General features: G+C 38.8%; 1 protein-coding gene across 2 annotated transcripts in view; it reads right to left on the bottom strand.

Moving 5' to 3' along the window:
- Positions 1–6,029: 6,029 nt before the first annotated feature.
- LOC135678411 (E3 ubiquitin-protein ligase IPI1-like) overlaps positions 6,030–12,887 on the bottom strand; it is a 32,087-nt gene continuing 25,229 nt past the window's right edge. Inside the window, exons 4-6 of one of the 2 annotated variants that reach the window (XM_065191203.1) lie at positions 7,506–7,531; positions 7,027–7,420; positions 6,030–6,901 (exon numbers count right to left, since the gene is read on the bottom strand). In XM_065191203.1, the coding sequence (XP_065047275.1) occupies positions 6,409–6,901; positions 7,027–7,420; positions 7,506–7,531 (913 nt within the window). In that variant the 3' untranslated portion in view covers positions 6,030–6,408. Of the gene's footprint in view, positions 6,917–7,026; positions 7,421–7,505; positions 7,532–12,887 lie in introns of both variants that reach the window. The other variant, XM_065191199.1, reaches the window with a different exon arrangement.

Genomic DNA, 12,887 nt, shown 5'->3' with positions numbered 1-12,887 from the left:
CCCCCTTTAGCCCATAAGGGAGGTTGTCCCATGACTCCTCAGTGTGAAGTCATGCCGACCAACTATCGGCATATCTCATGTCTTTCTTTTGGTAAAGTTTTTGTCAACATGTATGCTCCGTTGTCATCTGTGTGAATTTTCTGAAGCTGCAACTGCTTCTCTTCAAATACATTTTGAATCCAGTAGTATCTGACATCTATATGCTTTGACTTGGAATGAAACATTAGGTTCTTACACAAATGTATGACACTCTGGCTGTCACAATGCACCACATAATTTTCCTATTTCAACCCCAATTCTTGTACGAATTCTTTCATCCATAACATTTCTTTGCATACTTTATAGCAGCAATATATTCTGCTTCTGTGGTGGAGAGAGCAATACACCTTTGCAACCTGGATTGTCATGACACAGCTCCCCCTGCAAAAGTAAGTACATAACCTGAAGTAGACTTTCTCGTATCTATATCTCTTTCCATATCTGCATCTATGTAATTTGTCAACACATGTGGTCCACCTCCAAAGCTTAAACAAACCTTAGAGCTCCCTTTGAGATATCTAAAAATTCACTTCACTACTACCCAGTGCTCTTTGCCTGGATTTGTAAGAAATCTGCTAGTAACACCAACTGCATATGCGATGTCTGGCCTCGTACATGACATTGCATACATTAAACTTCCAAGAAGCATAAGGAACCTTTTGCATTTTCTCATTCTCATCATCACTTGACGGACTCTGTTCTGAGCACAACTTGAAGTGACATGCAAGAGGAGAACCAACTGGTTTTGCATTGCTCATACTGAATCTTTCCAATATCTTCTCGATGTATTTCTCCTGTGACAACCAAATCTTCTTATTTTTCCTATCACGGGAAATCTGCATACCTAGTATTTGCTTTACTGGCCCCATGTCCTTCATTGCAAAAGACTCACTCAGTTCCTTCTTCAATCTGTCAATTTTAGACATATCTTTTCCAAGAATAAGCATGTCATCAACATAAAGTAAGAGAATAATAAAATCCTCACCAAACCATTTGATGTACATATGATCTGAAGCCGTTCGTTTGTATCTATTTTCTATCATAAATGAATCAAACTTTCTGTACCACTATCTTGGAGCTTACTTTAGCTCATACAAGCTCTTCTTTAATTTGTAGATAAAGTTCTCTTTACCTTTAACTTTGAAGCCTTTTGGTTGCTCCATATAAATTTTCTCCTCCAAATCCCCATAAAGGAAAGCTGTCTTCACATCTAACTGCTCAACCTCTAGGTCCTGGCTAGTAGCAATACCTAGAGCAACACGAATAGAAGACATTTTAACAACAGGAGAAAAAATCTCTTCAAAGTCAATACCTTTCTTTTGACCAAAGTCTTTCACAACCAATCTAGCTTTGTACTTTGGTTGAGAACAATATTCTTGAGTCTTCAACCTGAAAACCCACTTGTTCTTCAAGACCTTTATTCCATTTGGTAGTAGCACCAAATCATAAGTGTGGTTCTTCTGAAGAGCATCCATCTCTTCCTACATAGCAACTAACCACTTCTCTTTCTACTCACTTTCAACTGCTTCCTGGTAACTCTCTGGTTCACTTGCATCAGTAAGCATCACATACTCATCTGTAGAGTATCTTTTGGAAGGTTGACATTGTCTAGAAGATCTTCTCAACTGAGGTTCTGCGGGAAGTTGCTCTTCAACTTCTTCTTGCTCAACATGTCCTACAGGTAGATCAACATCAGGCTCTACACTATCTTCCTGCACATCTCCCCCATCACCCTGATATATTGGAGGATTAATTGGGTCACAATCTGCTAATCCTTCTGCAGAAGTATTGGCTGGTGCCTTCTTCTTCAAATCTTCAAAAGTTTGATCCTCAAAGAAGACTACATCTCTGCTTCTAAACACCTTCTGCTTTTCTGGATCCCAAAGCCTGTAACCAAAATGATCATGTGAGTAACCAAGAAAAATACATTCTTTAGTCTTACCATCCAGCTTGGACCTCTCATTATTTGGAACATGTGTAAATGCACGACAACCAAATACTCTCAAATGCTTATAGGAAATATCTTTCCCTGACCATACATGCTCTGCAACATCACCATCTAGGGTTGTACATGGTGATAAGTTGATCACATCAACTGCAATTCTCAAAGCCTCATCCCAAAACCTTTTGGGTAGCTTGGCCTGTGAAAGCATACATCTGATCTTTTCCATGATGGTGCGGTTCATCCTCTCATTATGCTGAGGTGTACCAGGAACTATCATCTCATGTTGGATCCCATGTGACCTGCAATAGTCATTAAACAATCCTATATACTCACCACCATTATCTGATCTAATGCATTTCAATTTCCTTTTTGTCTCCCTTTCAACCCTAGCATGAAACTCTTTGAAGATATTAATCACCTGATCTTTAGCCTTCAAAGCATAGGCCCAAACTTTCCTGAAAAAATCATCTATAAAAGTAATAAAATAAAGTGTACCACTTATACCAAGAACATCAATAGATCCACCAGGAGTTTTTGTCCTCAAAGGACCACATACATCTGTATAAACATGGTCTAAGGTATGCATTTTTCTAGACAAAGCAGAACTAGCAAATGAAACTCTATGTTGTTTACCTATCAAACAATCAATACAAGGGTTCAGATGTATACCTCTAAGGTCTAGTAATACCTCTCTCTTGGAAAGAGCTTGCAGCCCCTTCTCGCTCATGTGTCCCAATCGTCTATGCCACAACTCCATACTGAAGTCTTTTTCTATAGCATTTAACTGCTCACCATAAGCTTTAGCTTGCAACCTGTACAAAGTATGACATTTCTTTCCATTAGCTATAACAAGAGAACCCTTACTGAGTTTTCATTGCCCTCTGTGAAACTTGTTATCATAGTCTTCATCATCTAGCCTTCCAATTGAAATTAAATTCAGCCTCAAGTCAACCACATGCCTCACATCCTTAAGCACCAACTTGTAGTCAAGATTGGTCTTTAAATGGATATCACCCATGCTTATGATGTCTGCTGTGCCATAGTTGCCCATCTTGACAACACCAAAATTTCCAGACCTATATGTAGCAAAAAACTCCCTCCGTGGTGTAGCATGATAAGAAGCACCTGTGTCAATCACCCACTCAAGATCCTGACACATACAAGAAAAAATATCATCAGAAAGAGACAAAATCAAATAATCATCACCCTGCATTGTAGCTGTGATATTATCTTTTGACTCTATAGACTCCACTTTTTTCCCTTTTTCTTACTCTCCTTAGGTTGCTTACATTGATTCTTGTAATGTCCTTTCTCACCACAATTATAGTAAACAATATCTTTTCTTGATCTTGACTTGCTTCTACCCATGCGTGAACTGCTTCTAGACTTTGACCTTCCTCTGTTCTCTGAGATAAGTGCTTGTGAATCATTCTGAGATGTTGCCGAACTCTTTCTTCTCAACTCCTCATTCAATAAACTGCTTATTACTTGACTCATAGTGACAACACCATCTGGCGTAGAATTACTAAGGGAAATCACCAATGTCTCTCAACTTTCTGGTAATGAACTGAGAAGTAACAATGCCTGCAACTCATCATCAAGAGACATTTTCAAAGAGGATAACTGGTTAGTAATACTTTGCATTTCATTCAAATGTTCAGCAATAGAAGCACCCTCTCTATATTTTAGGTTCACAAGTTTTCTGATCAAAAAAGCTTTGTTGCCGACTGTTTTTCTTTCATAGAGACTTTCCAACTTTTTCCAAAGAGAATATGCAGAAATTTCAATAGAAACATGGTGAAAGACACTTTCATCAAGCCACTATCGAATAAATCCAATTGTTTTTCGATCTAACCTCTTTCACTCATCATCTGTCATAGTTGTGGGTTTTGCACTATCCTCCTGCAAAGGTCCATACAAATCTTTGCAATACGAGAGATCTTCCATTCTTGGTTTCCATATCATCCAATTGTTTCTATTTAAACTAATCATGCGAGAAATATTACTGGCCTCTATGTTCAAATATAAAATTTAAATCACCAAAACCCTTCGCTCTGATACTAGTTGATGGGGATATAAACAGGAATAACCTTTGTATATGAACAAATACTAGTAGGCCATGATATGCAGTGGAATTAAATGAAATCACAATCAAATAGAACACCAAGATATACGTGGAAAACCCCTTCAATGTGAAGGGTAAAAACCACGGGGCAAACTAAAGATAATCCACTATGAGAATAATGAATATACAAATCTCAATCTCTTGCCATAAACCCTAGCAACAATCACAAGAGAATAACTGGGATACAAGGATCACGTCGCTATCCACGATATCTAAAACCTCCCCAAGTAATCACAGCAAGCGTCTACTGTAGATTTGATCTAACCTGAGATGAGAACACTACTAGATGATTGAGAACGGTCTCTCTGCATTGTCCTTGTTTTCTTCCCTTTTTTTCTCTTCCTTTTTTGCCTTGTTTTCCTCATTTTCTTTGGAATCCCGTGGTTATCCTCTTCTCCCACGTTGCTACCCTATTTATGCCTTTTTCTGTCTCAAAAAACACAGCCACCACACCCCCCCAATGTTAATTAGGATTAGGTTAAGAGGAGGTGAGCTATGGGCTGCCCAAGCCGACTATGGGCTGAATTTATGGGCTGTCAGCCCAACACTCAAATCCATGTACGCTTGATCTTCTATCATAATCTTTTATTTGAAAAACAATAAATTTCATTCAAAAATATTATTTTTTTAATAAAATATTATTTTTTTAATTGGGTTTTACTGTTTTCGAATATGATTGCACTCTTTTCTAATAGAACCTAAAAAGCGGTGTAACCTCATGTAAAAACAGTGCAACTCAGGGTAAAAAAATTGTATTTTTTAAATTTCATAAAATCATCTATGACAATATTCAAGTGATTTTTTTTTACCCAATTTGACACTGAAATCATCTTAAATTGGCCAAAATAAAAATAAATCAATTTTTTAAAAGATAAATTAACTAAAAATAAGATTTTTAAAGGTCCAAAAATAGAAAAAGCATTAATTTAGGCTTCATAAGATAGATATTTTCAAGGCTTCATGAAAATTTTGGCCAAAAAACATTATAATTTCATCTTATATTGGCCAAAAATGAAAACGATATATAAATTTTCAGGTCTTAAGGTTGAATTAACTAAAAATGGACTTCAATAGATATTTTCAAGATTTCATAATTTTTTTAATATTTTTGGATTCTTGAATGTGGTTATACTTTTTTTTAATAGCACCTCAAAAATAGTGTAACTTAGCTCTAAAAAATATTATCATTAAAATTTAAGAAGTTTAATATTTCTTTATTTACTTAAAATATTCTAATATTAGTATTGTATTTTATTTACTTATATGTTCAATATTATGATTTTTATTTTATATTTTCATAATTTGTTCTTTTTTGTAATTTCAATTTGTCCGTAATTTCAAGAGCAAGTTTACAATTATTTTGTATTTTTATTGATATAAATTGATGTATATATTATAATTTATTTAATATTTTAGATATTATTTATATTAATTTTATTCAGTTGAAAGCATTGGTTCAGTTGAATTGATTAAAAATGAAAGAGAAACGAGGAAAAAGATAAATTAAAAAAAAATGTCTGATATTTTTCAGATCTGATTCCGGCATGCAACCATATATTCTTTACAAGATTTCTAATCTCCACGAAAATCTAACAAAATACATATATGTAATGACGTGAAGCATACAAGCAATTTACAGCCTTTGCCTCGAATAATTTCAGCTCAAAGTTGTTGGCTTAGACAATGTTTTTTGTTTTTCTTTATTACGCGCCACAGCCTAATAGAAAGATAGCATAGCAGAAGCATGACCAGAAATCAATAAGTTCGAGTTTTGTCTTGAGGTTAATCCTCAACCAATAAAGAATTGCAAAAAATAACTTTGAACCGACATCGGCAGAAATAACACCTACCTCGATCGGTACAGCCGGCCGACCGATAAGTTCATCAGATCTGTTGTTGATTAGCAGAGGACGAACGAGGAGCAGAAAACCCTTGCCACAGAATTCTTTATAATCACAGAATTTGCATTACATGATGGAACAAGTATTTCGGCTGGATTCAGCACCAGGCTTAAAGGTGGGATTTATGTTAAATAGAAGTCAAGCAACACCTTAGATCTTGTTTCCAGCATTGTTTTGGCACTTATATATGTCATTCAAGAGCAAAACCAGCAAAATGAACAGCCCAGTACCTGGTAAAGGGCAATGCAGGAGCAAACCTTAGCAGCACCACCATGTCCCACCGAGAACTGCCATGAGCACAGTTCCCCTGTTCAAAACAGAGTTTTGTGCGATATGGGGGGATGTGCAAAACCAAAAGAGAGGATATCTTGAAGCCTGTTGTGTGTTGGTGGCATGTCTCACATGTATGGCGGCAACCCTGGAGGCGGCATTTGCTGGTAACCGTTCTCTGGACAGTTGTGTGTGGCCCTCTCAGGTGTAGCTCGTTGAGTGAAGCCTCCTGGCACAGGGCTCTCACTGGGGTTGAAAGGGCCCCACCAATGAGACTCACCCTCGACAGGAATCCATGGCAGTGGGCTGATGCCATCTCTACCCCATCCATAAAACCGATCAACATGTCTACCTAGGTTATCACCTTCTTGATGATTTCTGTTTACGGATCCAGAGACTGAGAAGCCGTAAAACCCCCCTACTTCGGCTGAGGAAGGAGCTCCAACTGAGGAAACAAGGGTTACTCCCCTTGGTCTCATCCTCCTAATGGGAGTGAATGGGGAGCTCAGGAGTGATGAGGAAAATAAGGATGGCTGATACATGTGACTGCCGAGACCACTATTGTGACCCCTAACCTCTCCTGTCATAGGTGGGCCCACTGATCCGACTAAATTGCTTCCACTGCGTGCGACAGACCTACAATTGTTAGGACAGTGATGAAGCACCTTCAAGATATTCAATTATAGCATCTCCAGAAATAAAGACCCCACATTATACAATTCAAATGAATTGAAGAGGGCACCTACCCATGCATGAGAGGATGGGGATGCACAAAAGATCCCAGTCTATGCTGGTTGCCAGTATCATTTCTCGACATCCTGACACCATATTGAGATGCAGACTGATCTGCATTTCCCGAGAAAGGAAAAGAAAGAGGGTGCTGTTGCTGCCAACTGTGGGTTTGTGGTGGCTCAGTTGCAGGAAAACTGTGGGAGTTCATCATATCAGAAGATGACTGTCCCCCCAAGCTAACAGGATGCTGATGAAATAGACCACTATCGGGAACAGAATCAGCAGAACTCAATGGTGCAGCACGCATAGCATTAGGAAAGCCGTGTAGGGCCAAGTATGGGCATATATGTGAGCTAGTTGAAGAATTTGTAGGGTCTTGGAACATGGAGTTACCCATGAACTCATGATCTTCAATGAAAAGGGAGAAAGGGTTAGAGGGAATAATAATTATAGAATTATGATATAAAACTGATGATGAAGGTATACTGCTTACAAAAACTCGGGACTGATTCCGCTTCCCTGCAGGAAGAACAAATCTTTAGTTCAAACACTAATCATAATCTAGATCATGCAAAAATTATGAGAAAAGAAGAATGCAACATTATTTTCTATTATAAACAATAGGGAAATTTGAGCAGTCATAAACTGTCACCACGAAAACTTGTTAAATTAGAAAATTATTCACCCGAAAACTTTCCAAGAAGCTTGAGGTATAGTTGATCTATAATCAACTGCATCTGTGGCTCAAAATTATAGGTCTTGATTTTGTTTATCCATTCATGCTACTACCATTCTGAGCTGGACTAATCCTAAAGAAAAAAAGACCACTATTTGCCATATTGAAATTTTTTAATGAAGATAAATAACAGGAAAATACCTTACAGGTGGAATAAATTAAGTTTAGTAATGAGTCCAGGTCTGAACTGAAACAAGTATTTCTACTCTTTGAGTTCAAGAATCATTTCTTTTTATGCACTCTTTTTATAAGTATTTGGTTGCTGTTAGTTCAAATACTAGTAAAGTTTGCTGGAAGATAACTATATTACCTGAGTATAGAAAAAGAAAATAAGATCCGAATCTAGAGTCCTAGCCTATATAGGGTTCAGTCGATGACATATATCAATATGCTGATGTAGTCAGCTGAAAAAATTGTTAATAAAAAATGCGAACTTGTTGAAATGGTTTCAACCAGCCAAGAAACTAGGCTCTCAGTTATTACACCAAAAGATGATGACATATATCAATATGCTGAATGAAATGGTTTGCCTTTGTCACTCTTGTTTTTCATTGTGTTTTGTGTTACCCTGTTTGTTCCCTATGTCTGTTAGGACTCTAGCTAGGAGAGTCCTAATTGAGAGGGACATTCATGTAAAACCTACCTAAGCCGACTCCTATTAAAGAGGTGAAGAGACCGGCTAGGGTTAGGAGGTTGTTTCTTAGAGAAGAATTAGGAGTTGTAAAGGAAAAGGAGTCTTGAGTAAGAATCCTATTAGGAGTTGGTTAGAAGTAGGAGTCTTGAGTAGGAGTCCTATTAGGAGTTAGGGTTTAGAAGCCCTATAAATAGCCATGTATTCCTCCTCTTTTCAAAAGCAATAGATGAATCTTTTCTGCAGCCTTTGAGCAGCAACTTGGAGGGAGGAACCCCTATAGAGTTCCAAGGAGGCCGATCCCCTAAAGAGATCAACCCCAAGTTTAGAATCTGCAAGGGTTCTATCACCTGGTATCAGAGCAGCGTTCTTGGCATCTCGCTGCCCTTCCACAGCCATCCATTAACCCTCCACAGCCGCCTAAAGTAATTCCCACAATTGCTTAAAAGATCGTCGCCAAATTCCGCCATCATCTCCACCACCGCAGATCATCCTTTGATCTCCCCGTGAATTACAATAGGTTCTGGTTTCCTACCTTACTGATGCTGCAATTTAGTTATCTTTATTCGAAAATCCAAAAAAAAAATTATTCCAAAATTGCTGCATAAACTTTTCGTCGCAAAGTTTTCATCTCTACGACGAAAGATACATTGCAAAATTTCAACCGCATAGCACAGATTGTTTGATCTTGTTACTACATTTTTTCTATCCAAATCTCTACGAAATTTTTATGACAGTTTTGACACTTCCTAACAGCAGATTTCCCTTTGATTTTGTCAAAAAATTCTCAATATAAACCATTGATATTTTACGTCTAATTTGCTATACTTGAAAATCTGCACTGTAAAATTTCAGCCGCATAGCACTGTTTGTTTGATCTTGATACTACATTGTTTCTATCCAAATCTCTACGAAATTTTTATGATAGCTTTGACACTTCCTGACAGTGGATTTCCCTTTGGTTTCGTCAAAAAATTCTTAATATAAACCACTGATCTTTTACGTCCAATCTGTTATACTTAAAAATATGTGCTGCAGAAAATTTTAGCCGCATATTGTTGCCTTAACCCATCTATTTGCAATCTTTTTTGAATGAAATTTCTTATACACTTCATAGATCATCTTGACTTCCATCTAAAATTGATCTATTGAGGAATTCATCTCTAAAAACGATTTTGTGTTGCTGCAAATTTTCGTCGTAAACCGCTGAAATTTTTCGACGAGAATTCTGCTATCGCAACTTGCACCAATTTCCTTGCTGTTATACTGCCGAAATTTTCTTGATTAAATTAGACATCCTTGTTGTCATATAAACTGTGATTTTGTTGTCAATTTCCTCCTCAATTTTCTCAAGTTTTTTGTGAAAATTTCATCGAGAAACCGTTGTTTCTTCGACGACAATTCTGCTCTTACAAGACAGCACATACTTGCTGCAACTTCCACTGATTTCTATCAAACCTTTGCTGCCATCTACCACAGATCCAAAACTTTCATCCACAGCCCTAAAACTCCACCAAACCACACCCTCAAACTGCACCCAAAACAGCTACAAAATAAGCCTAAACCGCAGCCTACATCCACTAATCCACCAACCCTTTCGACCATCACTTCTCTGAACCTATACATGCCTTTAACCCGACAACAAAAGAGAGATCTTAACATCACAGATTTGAAGACATATACTATGGCATCTGAGGAGGTAATCAAAGTTAAATTCGAAGCCTTCGAAGCCCGAATGGAGGATAAGATTCGGACTCTCTTTACCAAACTCAATTTGGGCCGACCACCAAGCCCGAAGAAATCATATCAAGGAGAGAGCTCTAACCAATCGCACCAAGCCCGAAGATATGACTTCCAAGAGAGGGGAAGCTCTATTACCGACCCCAACTATCCATGCATGAGAGTGGACTTCCCTAGATGGGAAGAAGGAGACCTGATTGGTTGGATCTCGCACGCGGAGCGATATTTTCAGTACTACAAAACCGCGGACGCATCTATGGTGAAAATTGCAGCTATACATCTTGAAGGGGATGCCATACAATGGTTTAACTGGTTTGAACACACTTATGAAGTCCTTTCACGGCGACAATTCAAAGAAGGACTGCTGATCTGCTTCGGACCAACCGATTACGAGAACATTGATGGACAACTAGCAAAGATCCGACAAACCTCCACCATTCAAGAGTACCAAACCAGGTTTGAAAGGTTAGCTAATCAAACTCGTGATTGGTCTCAAAAACAGCTATTGGGGACCTTCATTGAGGGCTTGAAGCCGGAGATCCGGGGAGAAGTTAAAGCGTGACAACCGTACACGCTTATGGCAGCCATCTCTTTCGCACGACATCAAGAGGAGCGATTGAACCATGAAGCTCGGAAGACTAGGGTCACTCCTCAACCAGCAATACTAAAGCATTCAGCCCCCTCTACTATCGACCGAGTCCCTGCACCAAAAAGGTTGACAAGAGAAGAGCTTCGGGAGCGATATGCGAAGGGGTTATGTTGGCATTGCAACGAGCCGTGGAGCCGTGAGCATCGCTGTAGTAAAGGGAGACTTCTTATGATTGAACCAGTAGAAGAAGAGGTCATTGAACATCCAGAAGAGAGCCTTGAACATGAAGAAGAAGATATAGAAGAAGAGCCACAACTGACCGAAGTTACGGTACATGCACTAGCCGGCTACTCAAACCCGCAAATGATGAAAGTTGGAGGCCTTCTCAAACAACAACCGATCATTGTTCTCATCAACACGGGCAGTACTAATAACTTCCTAAACAGTAAGGTTGCTGTCCGGATGGCATTACGTATCAAGAATTGCAGCAGGTTTGACGTTAAGGTCACAGACAAACGGATTTTGAAGTATGATCGTAGGCGCCCGCAAGTGAAACTGTTGCTGTAGGACCAAGAGATAATTACATATTTCTTCCTCCTCCCTCTTGATGATCATCCATGCTCAGAATTAAATGGTTGACGACATTAGGTGATGTTTCTTGGAATTTTATGCAACTAATTATAAAGGTGATATTGCACGGGAAACGTGGGGGCGACGTAACGACGATTTGCACACAACAAATGAAAAATGTTTTGCATAAAGTATGCAATGGCTTTTTGGTACAACTTGAGCAGCAAACTAAGGGAGAGCCAATAGAATTTGAAGATCCAAACCTACTTCCTTTGCTTACTGAATTTTCAGATATATTTGATGAACTGAACAACCTATCTCTTACCCGTCGGCATGATCATTATATAACGATTCTTCAAGGCAAACCTCCAGCAAATACCTGGCCATATCAGTATCTACATCTCCAGAAGGATGAAATAGAAAGGATTGTAAACGAGATGCTTGAAACAGGAGTTATTCGGCCAAGTTGCAACCTCTACTCTTCACCGATGCTACTTGTATGCAAGAATGACGCAACATGGCGAATATGCGTTGATTACCGAGCTCTCAATGGTATAACCATCAAGGATAAATACCCTATTCCAGTAGTAGATGAATTGCTAGATGAAAGGGAGCACAAATCTTCACAAAACTGGACCTTCGATCCGGGTATCATCAAATACGAGTGTGTGAAAAAGGCATACCGAAAATCGCCTTTCGAACACACAACGACCACTATGAATTTTTGCTTTCTTCAACAAAAGATGGAATATCTTGGGCATATCATATCAAAGGAAGGTGTGATGGTGGACCTCTCCAAAACAGAAGCAATGGAGAACTGGCCGACCCCGAGGAACATAAAATTGCTACATGGATTTCTGGGTTTAATAGGCTACTACCGCAAGTTCGTGAAAAACTATGGAAAGATCAGTGCACCACTTACTTCCTTACTGAAAAAAGATGTCTTCCAATGGTTGGACAAAGCCTTCGCTGCCTTCGACAAACTTAAGGCAGCCATGATGACGACACCGATGCTATCACTACCAGATTTCAGCCGACCCTTCATTATTGAGGCCGACGCATCTGGAGTCAGAATTGGAGTCATTCTCATGCAAGATGGTCGACCACTCGCATACACTAGCAAGGCATTGTCTCCCTCCCATCAAAATATGTCAACATATGATAAGGAGATGCTCGTCATTGTGCACGCAACAACGAGGCGGAGACCCTACTTGATCGGTCGACGATTTCAAATTAAAACCGACTATAAAAGCCTCAAGTACTTTTTGGAGCAAAAGATATCATCCCTTGAGCAGCAAAAATGCAAAACTTCTTGGATTTGATTATAAAATAACTTACAAAAAGTGGAAAGAGAATGTTGTTGCAGATGCGCTTTCACAGCTACCCGAGCAAGCTGAATTTTCGGCTGTTTTACTTCCGACCAGCGACTTCCTTGAGGATATTAAGATAGAATGGCAGGAAGATTTGAAGACCAATAAGATCATAAAAAAATTGGAGGAAGCACCAAGCTCCGTGGCTCATTACAGTTGGGACTCAAAAGAATTACGCTATAAGGGACGCATTGTGCTTCTGACAAATTCTACTTGCATCTTTACAAGCAGATTTTGGA

Source organism: Musa acuminata, chromosome BXJ1-1 (genome assembly GCF_036884655.1).
Source record: "Musa acuminata AAA Group cultivar baxijiao chromosome BXJ1-1, Cavendish_Baxijiao_AAA, whole genome shotgun sequence".
Classification (NCBI taxonomy): domain Eukaryota; kingdom Viridiplantae; phylum Streptophyta; class Magnoliopsida; order Zingiberales; family Musaceae; genus Musa; species Musa acuminata.
The sequence above is the reverse complement of the archived record's forward strand: the minus strand, read 5'-3'. Positions and strand labels throughout refer to the sequence as shown.